General features: G+C 32.9%; 1 protein-coding gene across 2 annotated transcripts in view; it reads left to right on the top strand.

Annotated features, from left to right (window-relative positions):
- Positions 1-9,747: 9,747 nt before the first annotated feature.
- LOC129225156 (WD repeat and FYVE domain-containing protein 2-like) overlaps positions 9,748-23,015 on the top strand; it is a 59,328-nt gene continuing 46,060 nt past the window's right edge. The window contains exons 1-2 of one of the 2 annotated variants that reach the window (XM_054859717.1): positions 9,748-9,962; positions 20,336-20,506. In XM_054859717.1, the coding sequence (XP_054715692.1) occupies positions 20,349-20,506 (158 nt within the window). In that variant the 5' untranslated portion in view covers positions 9,748-9,962; positions 20,336-20,348. Of the gene's footprint in view, positions 10,000-20,335; positions 20,507-23,015 lie in introns of both variants that reach the window. The other variant, XM_054859716.1, reaches the window with a different exon arrangement.

Here is a 23,015-nt window from a genome sequence, read left to right as displayed (position 1 = left end):
ATGTAATAATTTTATGCTTCATTAAGAAAAGAAAAGCTTTAGAAGTACGATGTTTACTGGCAACATGGTTGGCTGCTGCTGTTAACAGCTGCTCATTGTTATTAATAGAGTTTTATTTTTTGCGGAAATCTCCTTGCATTTGTACTTGGTATTCTTTGATAACTAAATTGAAGTTTCATAAGGTGCCAAAAGTGATATTGTTGAATCAATATTTTTCTTAATAAAATCAAGAAGCTGAAATAATTATTCAACTTTTACCTTTCATTTAATAAACTAAGCAGTTCATTCTTCGGAATAAAAAATTTTCCGAATTTAAAAATTCAATTCTCAAGTGAACTTATAAAAGTGCAATTGAAGTTTACTGGATATAATGGTTAGGTAAATGATAGCAATATGAGCCGCTTAGAGCTGTAACTACAGTTCATAAAAGGCAATCAAAATTTGTCTTTAAAATATTGGTTTAAAATATTTGCATTGAATCTCAGTTAACTATTTTAAATACTTTATAATAATTAATTATTACTTTAAATATTTTCTTCTTTGAGGGTGAAAATAGTTTTTATTTAATTTGTTATTTTTGCTAGTTTTATGGAAAGTTTATAGGAGTCTCCCCACAGCCTGTAGCTTAATAGCATAAATATCTAGTTTTGTTGGAATCTTTTATACATATCCTCTTGGTGTTTCTTTCTTTTTCTTTTTTCTTTTTTTTTTTTTTTTTTTGGTAAGATTATTTTATTATTATTATTTTTACATTTATGTGTCATTTTATGAAGAGTGATAAAAGCTATACATTTTAAAATGTAACTAGATAATTGCTGATTTTTTGTCTTTCTTACTTGAAATTTCCTTTCTTATAAATGTATTGTAATTTAGCTTTTATTACAATTTCAAACTATGGAGAAAAATTTAGTAAAAAAGTATTAGTCATGAAAATGCCATTGTTCACTGTTAATAAATCCTTGTAAATATAATAGGAAAGCTTTAGTGAAGTATGTGTATGTAATGGCTCTTGTATACACACATTTAAGTATGTGTGTGTGTGTGCACATGTATATGTTTTTCCTCTCTTCATGAAACAAAAATTGCAGAATGCTTTCCACCTATTTTTGTATAATTAGTTTTCATTTTTGTACTATTTGCTTACCTTTCTAATATTAACCAGTTCTAGATATCATTGTACGATGTTGGCGAATGTGATAATAATGCATTATGTCAAGATTGTAGCAAAGTTTTTTACTTACCATAGATACTCATGTATAAGTTGAGAAATTTGGTAGAAAAATCGAGGTTAAAAGTTGGGGGACTTACCCACCTGGCAGAATTTCCGAAAATTTCCCCTGAACAATTGGGAAGAAACAAAACAGGCAAACATTTTCTTGGTTTTGTGAAAACCTTTTAAACAGGTGCTGAAGAAGCGAATACTCGCATATTCTGCTATAATTTCACATGGTCTGACTGAAATGAAGACTGAATCATTACAGTAAAAGACCCAACTATGCAAAAAGGGCGGTGTTGCAGTATTTGGAAGTTTTCCCTAAGCTAGTTATTTCTAAATTAATGTTCATTCCAAAAAAATGAGAGCACAAAATTTATTCATGTTAATTCAACATGAAAGCAACAAGGAACAAAAATCATAACCATGCGAACAAACCATTTACTAAATTTGAGATTTCAGAAATGAAACTTTTTTTTTTAAAAAATGCATATTACTGATCATCATAGTAAGATAAAAATATAAAGTATCTGCGCACACAACTCAAAACTATCTGCAAGGATTTAAAAAAATATAGTGAGTAGGTAAAATTTTCAGTAATGCAATGCTTATTGTGCTTTCAATCATATATCCATGAAGCAAGAGATTAATTTCATTAATTTATCTACAAATTTTCAAGATAATCATTGTTTAATATGGATATTAATTTAAGAATTTTGAGCGAAGTACATATTGGTAGCAAATGTATCTGCACAGCGTTAAATGTATCCGTGCACAGCTACATTAGCTAGCTATGTTGATCATAAGAATGTTCATTACTTTTCATTTCCTTCATTTTAAAATGTTTATTTTTAAAATTGGCAAGAAATAGTTCCCAGTTTTTTCAGAAAGCAGGACTTATATGGTGGGTTTTTGTTTTTTTTTCTCTGATTTTTCCCTTAAAATTATGGGGATCGACTTATAACATAAAAGTATTTTGCAGTAAGTACTGCAGAACTTACTTACTGCAAAATACCTAGCTTTGTCTTCAATCTTTGAGTTGAGCCGCACCATTGCTGCGATCACTCGTCTGGTGTGCTACTTTTACATTAGCTACCAGTTTGTTTGGCTCTCTTGGCTCCTTTATAAGGTTTTCTGCCTCCAGGTCAGATGCTTCCTATTCCGGGCTGATGAGTGCTAAAAAGCACTGAAACTGCAGTCCTCGGATGGAATAACTGAGCTGGCGGTGTATTTTATGTAACATAAAAGTACTTCATTGAGTAAATAATTGGCAGAATGTTGATGATATCATGTTTGAAACAATGGTGTTTTAGTTCCTCTAAGATGTAACATTCCTTATTAGGTTCATATTGAATTCATGAAAGTTTGCTGAGTTTATAGGTATTATTCTAGATTGTCATTATTATTATTATTATTTTTTTTTTTTTTTTTTTTTTTTTTGTGGCACATTTTTAATCTAAAGTTGCAAACATATAATTTCTATCCTCGATAATGTTTCATGGAAAATAATTTCCAGTCTGAAAATGGAAATTCTTCGTGTGCATTGTTGTTGCGTAACATAACAGGGTAATTATCCAAAAAAGATATAAGTTATGTATCTAAGTAGAGGTAAATCATCATTTTGTTTATTTTCCATAAACACTGCCATACTGCTGCGTGTATAATATGTAAAATGTTATTTATAGTTGAATATATATATGTATGTTGGTAAAATTTATATGTAAATTTTCTTTATACATAGAACTTGAAGTAAAAAATTTTAGAATGTATAAATGTCACCAAAGATTATTTTTCTCTTTTGATGATGTGTGATACTTAGCTAAATTTTATAAACGAATTTTATTGCGCTTTTGATGGGGAAAATATTATTTTTTAGCTTTTAAAGTAAAAACACTGAAATATATAATTATTTTTATCAATTTTGGAAATATGTTCTTCAAGATGCATTGAATGCATTTCATATCAACAACAATTGTAAGTGTACACACTGCATTTATTGATTGTTAAAAATGTTATGTAATAAAATAAAATTTTAATCTACTTGTGTAATTTCGTAAATTTAGCTGTATAGTTCTAGGACCGCAGTCACTTAATTTTGCTTTTATTATTGCGCATAACTATAAAAACAGTAAACATAAAAACAGTTAGCAATCAATAACAGACATGTAGGTTAACTGCTTTGCAGATTAATTATCTGAGAGTCACTTTTTTTTTTCATTTCCCATCCTTCATATGTAACATTTCTGTAATGTAACTTGATATTTTGACTTTTTTACGGAAAGCATTTTAGTAGGTCTTGAAAAGGAAAAGGAAAAGGAAAATTCTATTCATGATGTAGTGAATATAGAGAAATTTGTTGCTATTGGAGAAAATATTGATGAAGATAATATCATTGAGTCGGGGTTCCCTGTGAGAGATAGAGTCGTGGTGCAGATTGCACTATTGAAATTTTTTGTCAGCGGGGTGATTTTTCAGTGCTTTTGATCTGTAACTAGTGAACAAATGGTTATCAAAACTTTAGGTAAAATTTAAAAAGAGAAACGAAAAGAAAGTAATGTACAAAGATAGCCATAAAGTAGCTTTAGTTCAAATTAAGAGGTAAGAACAATAACGTACATAGACATAATCATTTTTCTGAAAATCCCAATATGGTTCCGTCTTATTATTTTTTTCTAAAATTCTGAAAGTGATCCGATAATCAGTGATTCGGATAGTTGGAGATCAAATAATTGGATTTGTGAAAATGTTCGCATTTAGACAGTTTTGCATGTTTTAAGGTGTGCCAAGTCCATTTTTCGAAAATGTCTGTCTCTATGTGACCGGTTTTTTTGTGGCCACTGTACACAAAAGCTACTGCGTGAAATTAAACAAAATTTGGTGCCAATTCCTTAAAGGGGAGGGAGCACTCGGACAGCTTCTGTGTTATGTGCGCCTGTTATAGCTCAAGAAGTAGCTGGTGGAATCAAACAAAATTTGTACCATCTGTTAACCCTAGAGGGTACAGGTGTTGATTTAATTTTGATACAAATAGCTCAAAAGAGGATAGTACAATCGAAAGTTCTTTCTTGTTCATTGCAAGCGCTATATCTCACAAAGTAATGCTAGATATTTTTGATAAAGTTTGGAATCAATGTAAACCTAGGGGGAAGTAGGTGCTGATTCAATTTTGGCATTAATCGCTTCAAGAGGAGACTGATTTTCGCCACCTTTCGCTTGAATGAAAAAAAGCTTAATACAACAAGAAAGATAAATCAAATTAAAATGTGGTCTGCTTGAGAAAGCCTTTCACACACTTCAATTGCTTCAAGTTATCAGAAAAATCAATGATTTAAAAAAAAAATTCGAGATAGCTGCTCCGACCTATTACGTGCATTGTTTACATGTGTTACAAAGGTATTCCTTATGAATACTAGCATGCCGATAGTTTCATTTACATCATCATCATGACACAACAGTCCAGAGTGGGCCAAGGCCTTCTACATCAGATGTTTCCAGCCTCCTGTATTTTTAGCCATAGTTTCATTCTTATGAAACTTTATTAAATTTTAAGTAATATTTTTCAGAAATTTTTTTTTCTCAATTTTTCCCTGTGATAGTTCAATCGTTCTGTTATGCAAGTGGAAAGGTTTTAGAACGTGGGGAGGGGGAAGAAATGCACCTCAGACACAAACTCTGCGCCGCCTCAGCGGAAAAAATAACTTTATTAAAATTTTTGCATTACATATGCAACAGCAAAAGAAAAATTCCCCGAATCAAAATAATTTTATTCAAATCTGCATTACAATTGAAACAAAATAAAAATCCCCATCCCTGATGTAGAAAACACATAGTTTAATTAAATTTTTAATAAATATATTACAATTTTTTTAACAAAATTATAAGTTATCTCCCCCAGAAGAGGTAGAATAATTACTAAAACGACCTTTAAAGATTAAAAAAAATGGACCCCCCCTGCTTCTTGAAAACTTGACCCTGCTCCCCATCCCCCTAATACAAACTTGTTAATACTTGGGAGTGAAGATCCTGGTACTGGACTCTAGCAGTACCTTGTTTGTTATAACAGGTTACTGGAGATTTTACTATTTCGATACTGTGCACAAATAGAAATTTTTTCAAGTCTCAATGATCTAAGTAGGAAAAAAAAGGGGTGGGGGGGGGGGTGCTTAAAATACTTACAATAAAAGAAAAAGAAAATTTCTGCACTGTATGGAAGGAAAAAAAAAATTATGAAAGAGAGCATTATTTCAAATGGAACAAATCGAACCCCCTCCCCACATCTCCCATCGTCGAAGAAATAAAACTGCACTATCAAAAAGCCTTGATAAACATACTTGCTTGTTCAAGCAAATTCAAGGGGGAAAAAATCGAAATCATCCGCTTATGAGACAGACAAACGTCGAATGATAGACAGACACACTTGTGAAGCTTATGACCCCTTTCATTTTTGCTTCGGGGTTAAGAATTGTTAATCCTAAATATGGGGATCCCTATTCCCCCCCCCCCCCCCGAAGTTTTTGAAAATTTTTTGAGGCAACGAGAACACAAAGCTCGAAAAATTTTAAACTACGTTTAAAAAGTAGTGCAATCAGTTCCGACGTTGTGACATCACCATTTCTGTAAAACAGAAATATTCGAGGTGATATTAAACGTGGGAGAACTAGTGACCTATTTGAAATCACTGGGGGAAACACCGAAGCTGTTCCAGTTTTGGGCGCGGTACCAAAACTTTAGTTTTGAATTTTACAAATTTGGCAACAAAGCTGCAATCAGTGTATTTTGTTTTTTTCATGTGATAATTTTCCGAAAGGTTAAATAGTGCCATGTCTCTTATTATGTGACGTCATAGCCAAAGCAGCCGAATATTAGATTTCGAAATCCAATATTCAGTGCTGCCATCTAGCGATAGCGAGGCAAGTCGCCAACAACTGAAAAACTCGACTCAAGATCAAATTTCATTGTTTTCGTACGAAAAAAACTAAATTTCTTTGCAATAAAAAAATTAATAATTATTGAAAAAAAGACTTCGAAACAATACTTGATGGAGAATGAATGTAAGAACTGAGAATCATTTTTACTTATATCCATTGTTTTTTATAAATAAACAATGGATATTTAATAGTATTTTGCAATTTCGTTGAAGTGGTTTTCCAATGGTGGCTCGCGAGGGAGTTGCGTAGTTTTAAGGGGTCGCAGTTTCGGAACACACACACACACACACACACATATATATATATATATATATATATATATATATATATATATATATATATATATATATATATATATACAAGAAGACCCGACAGACGTTGTTCTGTTCAAATTTTGTAAATTGAAAAGTTGAAAATTTTCAATAAACTATTAAGTGTTTGAAACGTTCTGCTGAAAAAAAAAAAGTATAAAAAAATGCTTTAAGCTGCTATGGTGTCAGAATGGGAATATTTCTTATAACTTGATTTATCTAATGCCCACTGAGCAATTGTTTCATTAACTATTTTTTCTCCCGTACTTGATGGTTTATTCCTTCAGCCATGCTGAAAGGATAAAAAGCGTCCTCAGATATTAAGTGTAAAAATCTAACTACCGATTTAGAACAAACGGGAAATCCCGCTGCAACATCCCCCATATGAAAAAGAGTAAAGCATCCCCCCCCCCCCCTCCAGATGTAAAATAAACACATTCTTCAACTAAAATGACTAAAAGCTTTTTAAAAACAAAAAACAATTATTTGCGATTTGAAATATTTCGCCAAATTAACAAAAAATACAATAAATTGCATTAACAGTAGCTTTAAAATGTAAACAAATGATCACGCAACTCTATTGTTTATAGCCAAAGTCGCCGAGCCACCACGTTACTGTAATCCAGCCGATCAGTGAGCGAAGTCAACTTCGACCGATTAGCTCTCCGATCTTCTGAACGAAAACTTTTTAAACTTCATATACATATTGCCTAATTTGTTCTCTCTATTAAAGATAAAGATCTTCCACTGCACTGATCTTTTGTGTACAGAACTACCCTGTTGTAATTTATCTGGACAAAAATAAAATTTGTTTCGTCTTTAAATTCCATCATCTTTTCCTTTAATAATGTACTGATTAGTTAGATAATCCTTAACGTATTCATGACATTGGTGTCAAAACTCAGATGGATTTGAGCCGAGAAACAAATGTTGCTAGGTACGGTACTTTCACGGGATTTAAAATCGTTGCTTATAAGAAATGCGAAGGCTTCACTCTCTCTCTTTCTCAACGTTTTATAACAGTAGAAAATTTTATTACAAAATACAGAGCTGATTTTTCTTATTGTCCTTTTTGGCAACGAGTTAAATATTTATTTCAGTTCTCGCTCAACAATAGGTTAAAATAAATATTAATCATTTGGGAGATATAACCATCCAATCTCTAAATTAATTAATTAATTTTCAAAAACGTTTCCGATTCGATCCATCGCGCTTCAAAACCGTGCTTGCCACAACTTGATTGTATACAAAAAAATATCATCAAAATCGGTCCAGCCGTTCAAAAGCCTTATGGTGACAAACGTCCGCACAGAAGATTTTTATATACTAAGATTTATGACTCAACCAGGTCCGACAAGAGGCCATGTCAGCCTAGTCAGAAAAGGGGCCAGGCCTTGATGGGGGGGGGGGGGGACTCTGGATAAGAGAAAACGGAAAATTTAAGCAAACTTTACTTCTTTGATATTTACTGTTGTGGCACTTAAAATAGAGTTAATTATTTTCCAGTAAGCAGTTTTTTTTTTCTTTTTCCTCCCCTTTTTCTTCTTTCCCCTGTTCGTTTCTTCTTTTATTCTTTTTTGAGGCAGGAGGGGCCCGGCATGGCTCTACGCTCCTGAACCCAACTGGGCTCATGGTGTACGCATCGTCTACTACTGCAGGAGGCAGCACATTTTACGATGTCAAAGTAAAGTAAAAAAACTATGAGTAAATAAACTTTTTCTCATTGTGATAGAATTTCTGTCATGCAACAGTTTTTCCCTTACAAATTTTGTAAAGCATACCTTATTCTTGAAAAAAGGGGGGGGGGGAGGAGCTCAGCTGTGAATGTTATTGGAGGCATTTAGAGGCTCTAGCGAGTAAACATATGCTCTCCGTCGTGGGCGTGAAAAGGAATCATAACCAATAGAATTAGTGGAGGATTTTTTGTTGTCTGCTTTTGTACAATAGGTTAAAGTTTTGATGAAAATTATTAGGACATCTTGATAAACCACCTTCTTAAAGAAACCAAGGAAGCTAATTACTCATTAAAGACGCCCCCCCCCCCCCCCCTCAGCTCCCTAGCTGTAATCACACACAGAATGGAAAAACGTCTTTCCATGCGATTTTTTCGCAGGGAAAATTCGATAGGACGATCAGCCGCCACTTCCATGACTTAGAAAGTACATGTTTGAAAAGTGTTGAAAAATATTCTTGAGAAAGAATGTTTCCCATTAAAAATGTTTCAAAACATGACTGTAATCTTTAAGTGCAAAAATATTGATTTCTCAAAAAAAAAAAAAGTTTCCTTTTCGTCTTTTAATTTCGAACTGGTGTATTTTCTATATTTACCCCAGACATTGAGATAATCGTTGTCAGTAGCTGATTTTACGGGGGGGGGGGGCAAAAGGTACCCATGCCCCTTCCGAAGGAATGAAATTAAGATAAACTATCCCATTAAAGATTCTTAAATTAATTCCTTCATAGCATAATTAATTACAGAAAAAAAAAATAATAAATAAAAAAATCGCACACACACACACACACACACACATACGCGCACACACAAAGCATAAAAACCATATGAGAGGGGGGAGGCAGTTTTTTTCTTTCCAGTTCCGCCTGCCTCCGAAAACTATCACGTATTCGCTCCTGATTGTTGTAAACGATCAGGAAAAGAATTTTCTTTTCAAAAAAATTGTCGATCACTTTAAAACAGTTGAAATTTTTCATCTCAGTTGTAAATAATCTTATAATTTTCGCTAATAAAAAAAAATCCCTAATACTATTTATGTATTTTGATGCTAACCCAGTTAATATAACGTAATTTTACACCCCTTCTTTTAATGTAACATCTGCTTAAAAGTGAACTAAAACGATTAACTATGACGATGAAAATTAATTTATCCAAATAAATATAAAAAGCAACGCGCTAGACTTATTCTTGTCGTCATGTTAATCTGAAAAACCAAAAAAAAAAAAACGGTCAACGTGAGGATAAATAACAACTTGTCATTGCTCAATAAATAAAAAAAGAGATTGTCCCTTTTTTAAAAATTAATTCTGTTTTTATTTCAGCACTAGCTATAAAGAATTAAGTTACTGGATCAAATGGTTAAGTTTCATTCCCCCCCCCCCCCCTCGCCCGCGAAAACAATAAAATTTGAGTAAATTTATTATTGTTGATCACTTGTACAGTTAATCACTAGATGGCAGCATTAACAGAATTTTGATGTCTAAAATTTTTCGTCCGCTTAGCTTTTCAGATGACGTCACAAGGCAAGCGTATGGGCTTATTTTAACTGTTCGTATAATTTTCTGGCCCCTCTCGTGTCAATTTGTCACACTGTCACAATTGTCATGAGTAAACGCCTCGTATAAACACTTGTTAAGTTACATAAAAATACAATAAAGCGGGAAAATTTTAAAGTTTTATAATGAGTTAATCAGGACGTTTTATCTCTCTGGCATGGAGATTTGAGGAGTTATACCGCATCTCATTTTCTAACAGAAGACGTATTTTTCCTTGAAAATGTATTTATTTTCCTATCATATTTGTATTTCATCATAGGTATGTCATGTCCCCCCCTTTTTTCGCTCTCTTTTTTTCAAAAAATAGCCTTTTTTGTCTGTTGGTTGCAATAAATACTGATTTGGCCCTTGGAAAATATATTGAAATTAGTAGGTTTAATATTATTCAATATTTATGTTACATTTCAGTGCTGCGAAAAGCATTATTTTTTTAAATACGTGTGAATAAATTCTACTTGAAGTGTGAAACTGCAGTTGAACTCTCTTCTATAATAGAATACTTAATTTATTGAAAAAGATTGTACTTGATATAAGTACATTCAAACCATTGCTTGCATGTTATTAACGTGTATATTTTACTTTCATTTTTGTTTTTGGCTTTCTTTTGCACTAACAGTTTTTGTTTTATAACCGTGTGGCCAAAGCTAAGACCAATTAACTTCCATGCAATGCATTCTTGAAGCTACCGAAAAATGTCATTGAAAGTTTACAAACATTGAATTTTACAATTGCATTTATTTGTCTTTTGATGGAGGAAACTAGACTGAAATAGTGCAGAGCAAAATTTAAAGGAAAAAAGTCACCAGAATTAATAAGAAAATAAAGTATTTGCTAAGAAGAACGTTCTTTTATACCCTTATAGTTTTTATGCCTATAGATATACTCTTCAGGTTTTTTCCATAAAATTTTCTATTCAAGTAAAGTTCAGCAATGTCTTAGATGTAGTATATATTTTTTTTGCATCAACCTTTCTGCAGGTTAATCAAAATTTGATGCTTGAATCTACTTTAAAAAGATTATGGAGCTTAATTAAAACCATTTGAAGGATAAAGTAAGAAGGGAACTATTGTTCCTCCTGTCTTTCAAAAACATTTTGTATATGTACCTGTGTGTGTATTTTGTTATTATTATTGTTATTTTTCCTTATGCAGTCAATTCCTTATTTGCAGGGTTGTGGGAAATTCTCATAACTCAAGCTAACGAATTTAATTAGTCGAAAGTTTTAGCCCGTCCCTAAGGACTTCAAGTTATTGGGAGTCCATAGACCCTTTGCCCCAACCTCTCAAGACGGCCTGAGCAAATCTAAAATAATGAGCTACACACAATCATGTATGTCTGTGTTGCCCCTCCCTGATGGGTATCCCGACTATGCCCATGTTCCTGAATTTGTTTTTACTTTCTTCTATATCTAATATATAGAAGAAAGTATTGGATTCTAGCAAATTTTCGAATTTCGAATTTTGACGGATTCGAACGTTTTGAGGCGTGCTGAGTCCATTTCGACCATTTTTGGAAAATGTCTGTCTGTCTCTGTGTGTGTGTGTATGTATGTGTGTCACGTCTGTGTGTGACCAGTTTTTTGTGGCCGCTCTACAACAAAAACTACCGCATGAAATCGAACGAAATTTGGTACACATATGTGCCCCTATGTGAACTTGTGCCCATTAGTTTTTGGCGCGAATTCCTCCAAGGGGGGTGGAGCAATGGGACGTTTTTCGAGTTACGCGTGCTTGCTATTCCTCAGGAAGTAACTGGCGGAATCAAACAAAATTTGGCCCATATGTTGGTATTAACAGGAACAGGTGCTGATTCAATTTTGGTGTCAATAACTCAAACGGGGGTTGAGCTATAGAACGTTTTTGTCGTCAATTGTGACTGCTGTATCTCAAGAAATAATGAACGGAATGAAAGAAAAATTTATCGGCAAGTAGCCCTTAGTGGGTATAAGAACTGATTTTATTTTGGTGTCAACAGCTAAAAAGGGGGTAGCGCAATCACCCGTTCTTTTTTTCCATTTTGAGTGCCCTATCTCAAGAAGTAATGCTACGTTCTGGTTGAAATTTGGAATATATGTGAATCCATATGTAAACAGGCTTTGGTTCTATTTTGACGCCGATCGCTCCAAGAGGTGTTGATTTTTTTTTTGCGAATAATATTTTTATTAATGCAACAATAAGAAAGATAAATCGTAATAGATTGTCGTCTGCGTATTTCTCGTGATTTTAATTGTATGGAAATGATAGGAAATATTATCCCAATGATTTAAAATTTTTAACTGTTGCCATCTTATGTTTGTTAACAAATAAAATATTTGTAATTCATTCAAGCAAGGCTTTTAAAATAACTTTCAATTTTCGCTCTTTGCTTTGCTTTTGCAATAATTCAGACATTGGGATAGTCGTCAAGTTTTTGCATGTGTCATTTTGTTTTTGTTGGGAATATTGCTTCCTCGTCAAGCATGGGGAGGGATCAGAAAAAAAAAGAAAAATATAGAAGAAAGTTTCGTGATGGCCACAACATACTAGTTTTATTTTTATTTATTGAATTGAGTCTTGACTTTGTACCATGCAGGCCCGAGTCCAGATTTTCATAAATGGAGCTGGGTTTAATGCTTTTACAGCCTTACCCCAGAGGGGATGCAGTTAACCCCTTACAAATGATTACGTCAAATTGCAGGTCCCAGTATGGCATTTATACACGGGTCATTCCATGTCAACTCAACACACCCATTTTACCTCACCCCCTCAGATTTTGATAAAATTTGGCACACATATAGTGGGCACTAAGAATAACAAAAATACAAAATTTCAAATTTTTATCTTGAATAATTTTTTGTGTACAGCCTTGTAAAGTTTTAAAAAAATCGTGAAAAAACTACAAACAAGCAATTTTCAAATTGCTCTAAAAGCTGTCAAAATTGAGTTAGAGAGGTGGAACCGGTGTTATTTTGTAGCTTGTTTAATGCTCTTTTAAGAGATATGCAACATGTCCTATGTAGTAGTAAAAAAAGTTTTTTTTGGTGCAAATCAAATTTTTGATTTTGATTTTTTTCAAAAAGTACCACTTTTAAAATTTTCAAAAAATTCTATAAATAGACAGTACTTTCATAAACTGCCATGCAAAGTTTTATGATGGGATGGTAATGGGATCTATGCCAAAAAAAAATATTACTGACACCTATTTTTCTTAAATACCAGATTTTGACCAAATAATAATTTTATTGTAGTAAAATATATTGTAGTAAATGCTTTCATGACAGATATGAATGTATTGTACTTAAAATTCTTCTTATAAAAATATTAGTAAAAATTAAGGCAAATAAAATACCAAAATTTAAAATTATATCAATTTATGCTGTATGAAATACAAATACAATAAATATTTACAATAAAATTTTCATAAAAACAGTTTTGACCAAATAATAATAATTTTAATGTAGTGATATAAGATTTTATGAAAAATCACTTGAGTAGGGGAAACTGGGAGGTTTGACCCACTTTTTACTAAGGTTTTTTTTTTTTTTTTAAAGTTTGAATAAAAAAAATTCCTGGTTGACTTTTTTCGAAAGGAAATACATCCAAGCAACTTTTTACATTGCTCCTACTTATTTAAGTTAAAAATTATTTTCTTTATTAAAGATTTTTCAAGAGTGTTCAAACTGGGTCAAACCTCCCCACTTGAGGGACGTTTGACACACCATAAGAGAGGTTTGACATAAAACTATATATACCCTATATATAATATACATTAAATTGTTTATGAAATAAACACTCTGTGCTCATAATAAATTCATAAAACCTCTATTTCTAGGCTATATATAAACTGTGGTTTTGGGGCAAAACTGCTAGTTCTGTATAACATAATGATGTTTTAGAAATCTACAATACAAGTTGAACATACTTTTGTTGTTTGGTGAATACATGAATAGTTATCATTAGTCGACAGCTTTACAATAATTAACAGATTTTATAAGCCTTTACATTTATGAGTGATATAGAAGGGTGAGAATTATTTTAACTTCATTGAAAATTTACACAGAACTAAAAATATTAATTTTAAACAAATAAGAAATCACTACTAACTTAAAAAAGGTTAAAGAAGTGAAATTGTTGAGTATAAATCAGATTTTATGTAAAGAAGGAGGTCCATGTTCAGAAGTTCACTGTTTAAATTTTGAAAAAGCCAATCGGGTTTGGTCTATATCATTTTCTAGAAGAGCGTAAGTTCTTCCTGTTGGAGTAACAGGGTCCACTCTTGTTAGTATGTTCACAACAGAGACCCACATTACATCTGAATGCCTGGGGTAGGAAAAAGATTTGGTTGGTCCACTTGGATAAAGAAAAGCAATTTTAACTTCATCTTGTTCTTCGTTTTTTTTCTAATACATAACCAAGCCACCAATTGTTGTCATACACGGCAGTAACGTAGCCTCTTATATCTTCAAATGTAAGTTTCTCAGGAGATTTCGTTACCTCCTTTTCCCACACCTGAGTATCATTTGAAAAGTACTTCACTAATAATTTTTAACCACTTTTAGGGATGAACGAATGGAACTGCTGTGTACCTTTGATTGTTAAGGCTTCTTTAAATCGGGGCTGTAAAATCTTATCAGTTTCAATGTAATCTTTTTGTGTGGAAAAGACAAAGTCTACTTTTGGAACATTTTCGACTGCCCACTCAAAAAGATCTCTTGGTGTTTGGATCTGGTTTTCGTATGGCCTCTGCAAACTTGCTCGAGCTGCCAGTCTCTTAATCGAACCGCCTACTCCATCACAAGGCCCTTTTCCATGCGCCGTGGCCGAAAAATGCCACTCGGCTTCAATACCGAAATCTTTCTGATGAAGACAAAGGTTCAAAAAATTTTTCTTATTTTTGTATTGTGCGCCAGAACCGTCTGAAAAGTAATAGATTTTTTTCGGAAGCTTTTGGAACTTATTTGTTAAATAAGGAATGAGTTTCTTGAGAAAAGTGTAGACTGCGATTGTATTGTGTTCTAGGCAGTCAGAAATGACAACGAAGTTCAAGCGTTCAATTTTGCCGTTCTTAAAGTATATCACAAAGGGATGAATGGTGACCTGCTGACTAGTCCAGTGGTAGCTCTGGGCTTCATCCTGTAAAACTATGCTGTAATTTTCAGAGAAATCACATGTAATTACAAATTCTGACTCTCTGATGTTTTCTTTAATGTTGTTGAGGAATGATGCTTGTTGCTTTGCAATAAAATCATGTCGGACTAAAGAAGGCATGTTGCTGCAAAATAAATCTATAAATTCATCTGAGGTTTTCTCAAACATCTCTAGGTTGCAGCGATCGACTGACACCCATTGGCGAAACTGAACTTTTTCAATTAAGTTTTTTTCAAAAGAAGTTTCTAAAATTTTCCGTAAAGCAGTTTCTCCAGGGCAATACTCACAGTTCCCCATGTTGCAATCTATTGTTGATGGGTTACAAAGCATCTTTGCAATACAATCCTTGTAGGTTTTCAAGTTACCATCTGTAAGTGAATTTAGCTTAGCATTTTCCATCATCAACTTTATGTTTTGATGAGTTGTGCACACACATACAGAGTGTGTGCCGCTCTGCCCAGCTAATATACAATGTTTTGGTTTTAATTCAGCGAATTTAGAAAAACCAATTTTTATATTTGCGTGCTTATCTTTGAAATGATTATAAGCTTCTTTTAGATTACACAAAATAAGTCTTTTTGACATTTTTTTCTTGCCTCCATCTGGCAGAGTAACTGTTACACAATCTTTCATTCCTGGCATCGCCCGGCTAATTTCATCGTTTTCGTAAAAAGAATGCACAGTTTCGACTGTTTCTGTTGATAAACACTTCCCTGGCTTTGGATTAGGACCTTCCATAAACCCTTTTTCTTTCAAAATTTGTTTTGACTGTCGAACTAAGTAGTTTGGAGCATTAAACTCACGCATTATCTTCCTAACACTCCATTTCTCGGGTAAACATGTGAGAATCATAATTTTTTTTGATCTATTTGTACAATTCAAAAAGTTGGTTTTCAGATTTTGAAGAACCGATTGGTCAATTTCAGTATCATTATCTGATGAAGAATTTTCAGCAGCAACAAAGAGTTTACGTTTCATAGATGAGATTTTTTTTTACCTTAGTCGAAGCATACTGCTTGGAAGTTATTTTCTTCTTATTAATCGGGGACACACCTAATTCTTGAAGTGAAGTATTTAGTGTCTGAACAATCACTGAACTTGTTGCAAAGTCTGGATCTTCGTCTTTAACATTCACCTCCAACTCAGGAGAATCTTCATTTTCATAATTTTTTTCACTAATGGGCACTGTATTTTTTAACTTTGTTAGGTCTTTTCTACACTGATCACAAATCATGGAGCCATCAAGTATTTGTGGAAATGAACCTGTCATCCAAGATGTGACATTTCTCAGTTTTTTTCTATCTCGAACACGATGATTTGTTTTCTTCAATGGATTACAACACTGAACTCTTACCACAGTACTGCATTTTTCACTAGTTTCCATATTTTCTAAAAAAATCTTAAAACTTGCCTTTTAACTACAAGTTTTAATCATAGCTAACACATGAGAAATACTGAAGTTCAAAGTAATAATTCTTTTATGTGAGGTATCACAACTATTTTACATTATGGAATGGATAACTTAAGACAGTAATAAAATTTAAAACACTACTTGTTAGCAAGGTCTCTAGTCACTGAATGAATGCTTGTGGAGAGTCTGGCTTGAGCAAGTTAGAAGAAATACCAGACTGCCACATGGGGGGGCCATGTGGCAGACTGGTGTTTGTTTTAACTTGCACAGAAAGGTACCAACTTGCTAGATCTGCAGATACTGGATCAAGTGAATGGAAGGGAAAAGTTTTTTTTAAATAATACTTGCTTATCTAACTATTTAGCCACAACAATATTTATTGTAAATTTATCAACTTTTCATACAGCATAAATTGATGTAATTTTATTTAAATTTTGGTGTTTTATTTGCGTTAATTTTTACAAATATTTTTATAAGAAGAATTTAAAGTACAATGCATTCATATTTGTCATGAAAGCATTTACTACAAAATATTTTGCTACAATGAAATAATTATTATGTCAAAATCTGATATTTATGAAAAATAGGAGTCAGTAGTAATTTTTTTTGACATAGTTCCCATTACCATCCCATCATAAAACTTTGCATGGCAGTTTATGAAAGTACTGTCTATTTATAGATTTTTTTTGAAAATTTTAAAAGTGGTACTTTTTGAAAAAAATCAAAATCAAAAATTTGATTTGCACTAAAAAAAACTTTTTTTACTACTACATAGGACATGTTGCATATCTCTTAAAAGAGCATTAAAAAAGCTACAAAATAACACCGGTCCCACCTCTCTAACTCAATTTTGACAGCTTTTAGAGCAATTTGAAAATTGCTTGTTTGTAGTTTTTTCACGATTTTTTGAAAACTTTACAAGGCCGTACACAAAAAACTATTCAAGATAAAAATTTGAAATTTTGTATTTTTGTTATTCTTATTGCCCACTATATGTGTGCCAAATTTTATCAAAATCTGAGGGGGTGAGGTAAAATTTTAATTAAAAGTGTGTTGATTTGACACGGAATGACCCACACCTGCAAGGATTGTCTTCCCTCCACCTCCAGAAGGACAATTCTAAGTGTTCAAGTAACCACAGTATTCCTTCATTTTACAACTTCTTTTTAATCAAATCTTATTTGATTCTTTTTTAACTTTGTTTGTTTCTTTTTAATAAAATCTGTTGAAAAAAGTATTAATTGCAATAAGTATTAAAAACTGTCCTAAAATAATTTTATAATGTAGCATTTATATCAGAGTTTATATTCTGAAATAATGCTTAATAGAGATGAGTTCAGGCTCATTTTTGAGAGCCCGGGCCCGCCCGAGCCTGAAAATTTGTAACCGAGCTCAGGTGATATCGTCTCGGACCAAAATCCGAGCCCGAAGGAAGCTTTCTTGTATCAAAAACTGAACCTTCTACACTATTAATGAAAAATGTTATGTCAAATGTTCTTCATTAGCAGAAGTTTCTAAATTTTCTCAAAATCCTCCACTTCAAATGCATTACTGTATGACATATTGCAATAATCGCATTAAAACACTATAAATAAGCGTTATTATTTTTTTTGGTTAAATTTTCACATTGATTGAACTAATTTAAACGTTCCTTTAATTTTTAAACAGAAGGAAATTGTTTATTTGTTTTGAATTTGTTTGGAGATTGACGATTGAATATCTTTGCTTGAGTTCGAGCTCGAAACCTATTTTTGGTTCTAGATCCCGAGCCCGCTACGGGCCCGGGCTGAGCTCGTCTCATCTCTAATGCTTAATACACTAAACAAGTTTGAGCCTATTGCAGGTTCAAATTACGTAACCAACACTATCACTAATGCATCTTCATAGCTGCATCATATACAAAATTCATCATAACCTCCTTACAATAAGCAATATTAATGCAGTTAATGCTTTGTATGGACAGATCATTCATCTGTTCTTCTACCAGCTTTTACAAACGGAAAAGCTCTAACAGTTGTAAATAGCAGACAAACTTCAGAGAGAAATTAAAAAAAAAAAGAGCACTGAACACAAACTTTCAGATTAAAGTTAATTTTAGTCAACTATATATTTTCTTCATTTTACTTATTATTTTTCCCAGTGGGAGGGGTTTAACCCTTAAAACCCTCCCTTTAGAGACACAGCCGTGGACCATGGCTTTCAGGCTCATTTAATGTAAGCTTGGATAGTGCAATGGGAGGTAAGGGGTATTTTTTACTTTCGACTAGGGCTGTAGAAAACCTTGAAACAGCCTTGATGTTTAATGCTCCCTCGTGGCGATAGTCACTGAAAATACTTCAACTGTCAAATAGAAATTCTATCAACTCTTAAAAGATTGCCAATCTTGGTTTTCATTCTTAAAATCTTTGCAAGTGGCCTATTTGTTTCATTTTACGTTTAGATGTTATAGGTATGTATAGTAATATCATCGCCTCAGAGCAACAGTAAGATATCTTAGCTTTATTTCTGGGATTTGATGCCTCGCTGTTGCCCTGAGGCGACAATTGCATTTTAATATTTAAACTTTATGCACACTCTATTATAGATTCAAATTCATGATGTCAGTTTACAAATAAGATGCTTCATCAAAAATAAATTTGTTTATTCTAAATGGATAATAACATTTGATTATAATTGAGGCTGAGTCAAGGGTGCCCATATGCAAAATTTTAAGGGGGGGGGGAGGGCTCAGATACTTTCCCCATGGTTTAGCAGGATACTTTCCCCATAGAAACCGATTTCAGTACAGATTAGAGTTATTAAAATTTGAAATTTTTAATCACTTATTCATTAAGTGCTGGAGAAGAAATGTTTTTACATTTTGCAAAGAAAAAAGTACTAAGAGCAAGGAAGTTATAATTTCAAAGGGGAGGGAGGGGGGAGGGGCTTGAGCCCCCATTTGCACCCCCCATATGGGCACTCTAAGGCTGAGATCATGTATACAAGTTTTACTTCTAATTTTTAAGCAATCTTTTTGTAAAATTTTAATTTACACGTAGTTCTAAGTTTCTCTTATTATTTTAAACTATAAAATGTTGCCACAGTTGATTAACAAAATAATGGTATCCTAAAAGTACCTAAATGAAATAAATGTAATTCTTTGGTGTTATGTATCGAATTTGTTGAATTCAATTTGCTGCCTTACTTTTTTCACAAAATTAATTTATCTTTTTTTCCCCCTAAGAAATGCCCTTTTTTGCAACTATGCATACATTAAAATTTTCTTTCTCCTGTTGTACTGTATATACTGGTGTATAAGTCGAGAAATTTAATACAAAAAATGAGGTTAAAAGTTAAGGGGTCATCTTGGACGCGGGGCTAAATTTTTCCCAATCAATTCTTGGAAAAAAACCTCTAATGTGAACGTTTTCCCGATTTTAGTCCAACCCTTTTAAGCAGATGCTATAGAAGCAATTACTTACACATTCTTCTATTATTTTATATGGTCTGATTGTGAAATCAAGTTGAAATAATTACAGTAAACGGCCGATTTCACGAAAAGTGCGGGAATCGCTGTATCGGCAAATTTTACCAATAATCGCGAATTAATGCTCATTTTTGTAAAAATAATGTATAATATGGCTTTAGTGCAAAATTTTATTGACATTCATTTAAAATAAAAGCAATAAGTAACACAAATTGTAACAGCAAAATCGAACCCTTTACGAAAATCACGATATCATAAGTGAACCGTTTTACTGCAAAAAAATAATAATTGATAGTTATTTAGCATAAAAATGTTCATTGTATTTCGTTTTCCTTTTTTTTGCAATGTTTATATTCAGAATTAGCTGCAAAATGTTCCCGGCTCAAATTATACACGGGGTTTTGATTTTTTCTTGATTTTCCTCCCAATAGTAGGGCCGGGGGTCGACTTATACGCGAGATTGACTAATAGGCGAGTATATACGGTATTTGTCATTTACCCAATTCAAATGAAAAATAAAGATCAATTGATTGTATGTCTAGTTTTACTTAAGAACTCCGTTTTTCCTAAAGTGTTGCTTTTTTATTTGTAGTGCTTCTTTAACAATGGCAGCTGAAATAAAGCCAGTACCTGGAACCAGTGCGCAACTGGTTAGCGGCCGTAAACCTCAGCTTTTATCAAAGCTTGAAGGACATCAGGATGTTATAAATATGGCTGTCTTAGTAAGAAATGCAGAAGGTGTAATTAGTGTTAGTGATGATAGGTTTGTATGCTTGGTATTTATTAAAGTTTCATATCAAAATATTACCCAAAGCTAAAAATATTTTAATTTTTTGTAGTTGTATTTGGATTCAATATCTTACTCTACTTAGTGTTTTCTGAAGGATTTATTTAATAATTTAAATGTTAATTAATGTTAAAAAATTTTTTTTAATGAAACATCATGTATTTTATTCACAGTGGTAGATTTATAATTATGGGGGCCTGTCACAATGCACTTTTGGAGAGCCCTTTGTCTATCAATAAATAAAACATTTTTAATTGCATCTTTAAATCCCCTGGGGGCCCCTACGGTCATGGGGACCTTTTGCAATTGCAACATGGTAAATCTGCCTCTGCTTGTTTTTACTGAATTTTCTTTTGTATAAATGTACCAAACATATGCATACCATCAGTGGTTTGCTTAAAACATGAAAATAATCACGAAAAATGCTCCTGAAATATTGCTTGATTTTTCAGTTTGATGATTTCAAATTCATAAAATATGCATGATGTATTATTTATTAAAAAATAAAAGTGATGACCATCAACTGAGCCCAACTAGACTGGTCCTTGACAATTCATCAGTCTGCAGTAAAGGTTAATTTAATCTTTTCAAAGCTATCTATCACTCTTCATTGTTATAGCTTCTTCAGCAAGCCATTCCAAATGTCTACAACCCTGCTGAAGCAGTTGTTCTTCCTCATTACCAAATTAGCCCAATATTTAAATAGCTTGAAACAATGACCTCTGTTTCTACCTTCTGTGTGAAAATTAATCTTATCAATATCCTTCATTTTAATAAATTTAAACAACTGAATCATGTCCCCTCTGATCTCTTGCTCCAGATCATACATATTAAACCCTTTAAGTCTGATCTAAATTTGAAAATCACATAAATCTTATAACATTTCTTTGAACCCTTTCTGATAAAGAAGTAGCTTTTTTGAGATAAAGGAGACTAATGGAGATTAAAGTTATCTTTCTGTTTGTTCATTACAGCTATTGATATGCCGTTCCAAGCAGGGCTGCGGAGTAGGAGGGAAAATGTTCGACTGTAAATTTTAGAACCTCTTGACTCCTTTACCCCAAAATCTGTCCAACTCTGCAAGCACTAGCAGAGTTCTGGATTTTGAGCGAGAATGACCGACTTCGACTCCGACTCCTAGAACTTTAAGCCTTAGATTCCCAACTCCAACTCCTTTACCCCAAAATCAGTCTGGCTCCTACTCTTTGACTCCAACTCCACAGCCCTGGTTCCAAGGGCCTACAACTGTACTTAGGTAGTAATTTTTCCTCATGTCCAGATTAGCCTGAGATTTGAATAGCTTTAAATATTGACCTCTGCTTCTGCCTTCCCTGCCAAAATTTATCCCATCAATATCCTTCATTTTGATTAATTCCAAAAGAGCTGAATCATTTCTCCTTTGATCTCTTTTGCTATAGACCAGATGTTCCCTAAGTGAGTGCACCGAAGTATCCATGTGATCAATACTGTAATACTCCCGCATAAGTCTAGAAATTTAGTACAAAAAACAAGGTTAAAAGTTTGGAGTCGACTTATACGCAGGCAAAAATTTCCCCAAAACAATTCTTGGAAAAAGCAGGTGCTAGAGAAATAGATACTTACACATTCTGCTAGAATTTTACATAGTCTGACTGAAATAAAGTCTTCCCAAATGTTTTCCATCTGGGGAAGTCACTACTGTGATAGGAACAGAGGGTCCTTGGGAGTGATGATGATGTGAAATAAAGACTAAATAATTATAAAAAGCGGCCTACTACGGAAAAAGTGCAGGGATTGCTGTATTCGCAAATTTTCCAATTGCCACAAATTAATGTTCATTTCTTAAAAATAATTTAATGTGGCTGCGGTGCAAAATTTTATTGATATTAATTCAAAATTAAAGCAACAAATAAAAAAAAATCGTTTGCAGCAAAATCAAAACCTTTGCAAAGGTTGCAATTGCAGAAGTAAACCCTTTTTGTGCAAAAGAAAAAAAATCAAAAAATTTTTAACACGAAAAATGTTTATTACATGTTGATTAGATTTCATTTTCTGCCTTTTTATAATGTTTATGTTAGAAATCAGCAGCAAAATGTTCTCATTTTTATCCGAAAGTAGCTGCCCGACGTATACACAATTTTCAATTTTCCCCTAATTTCCTCCTAAAGGTAGGGGGTCGACTTATTCGGGAGATCGTCTTCTACAGGAGTATATATGGTATGTGCAATGTAATAGATATAGGCTAGGGTGCCATGAGAAATTTAATTCTTCAAAGGGTTTGCCAATCATAATCTGAAATTTCTCTTATTAGCTTAGTAGCAGTCCTTTGAACCCTTTGTGAAAGAAACTTTCTTGAGATAAGGAGATCAAAACTGAAAGTCATACTCCAAATGTGGCCCATATCAGATCTATAGTTTCTGTGAACAAAATATTTTCTGTTGAAGTTGACCTTACTAGTATAAGAAAGAAGTCACTAGAACCTGTTTCTTTTCTTTAAAGTATTACA

This window comes from Uloborus diversus, chromosome 6 (assembly GCF_026930045.1).
Source record: "Uloborus diversus isolate 005 chromosome 6, Udiv.v.3.1, whole genome shotgun sequence".
Classification (NCBI taxonomy): Eukaryota; Metazoa; Arthropoda; class Arachnida; order Araneae; family Uloboridae; genus Uloborus; species Uloborus diversus.
The sequence above is the reverse complement of the archived record's forward strand: the minus strand, read 5'-3'. Positions and strand labels throughout refer to the sequence as shown.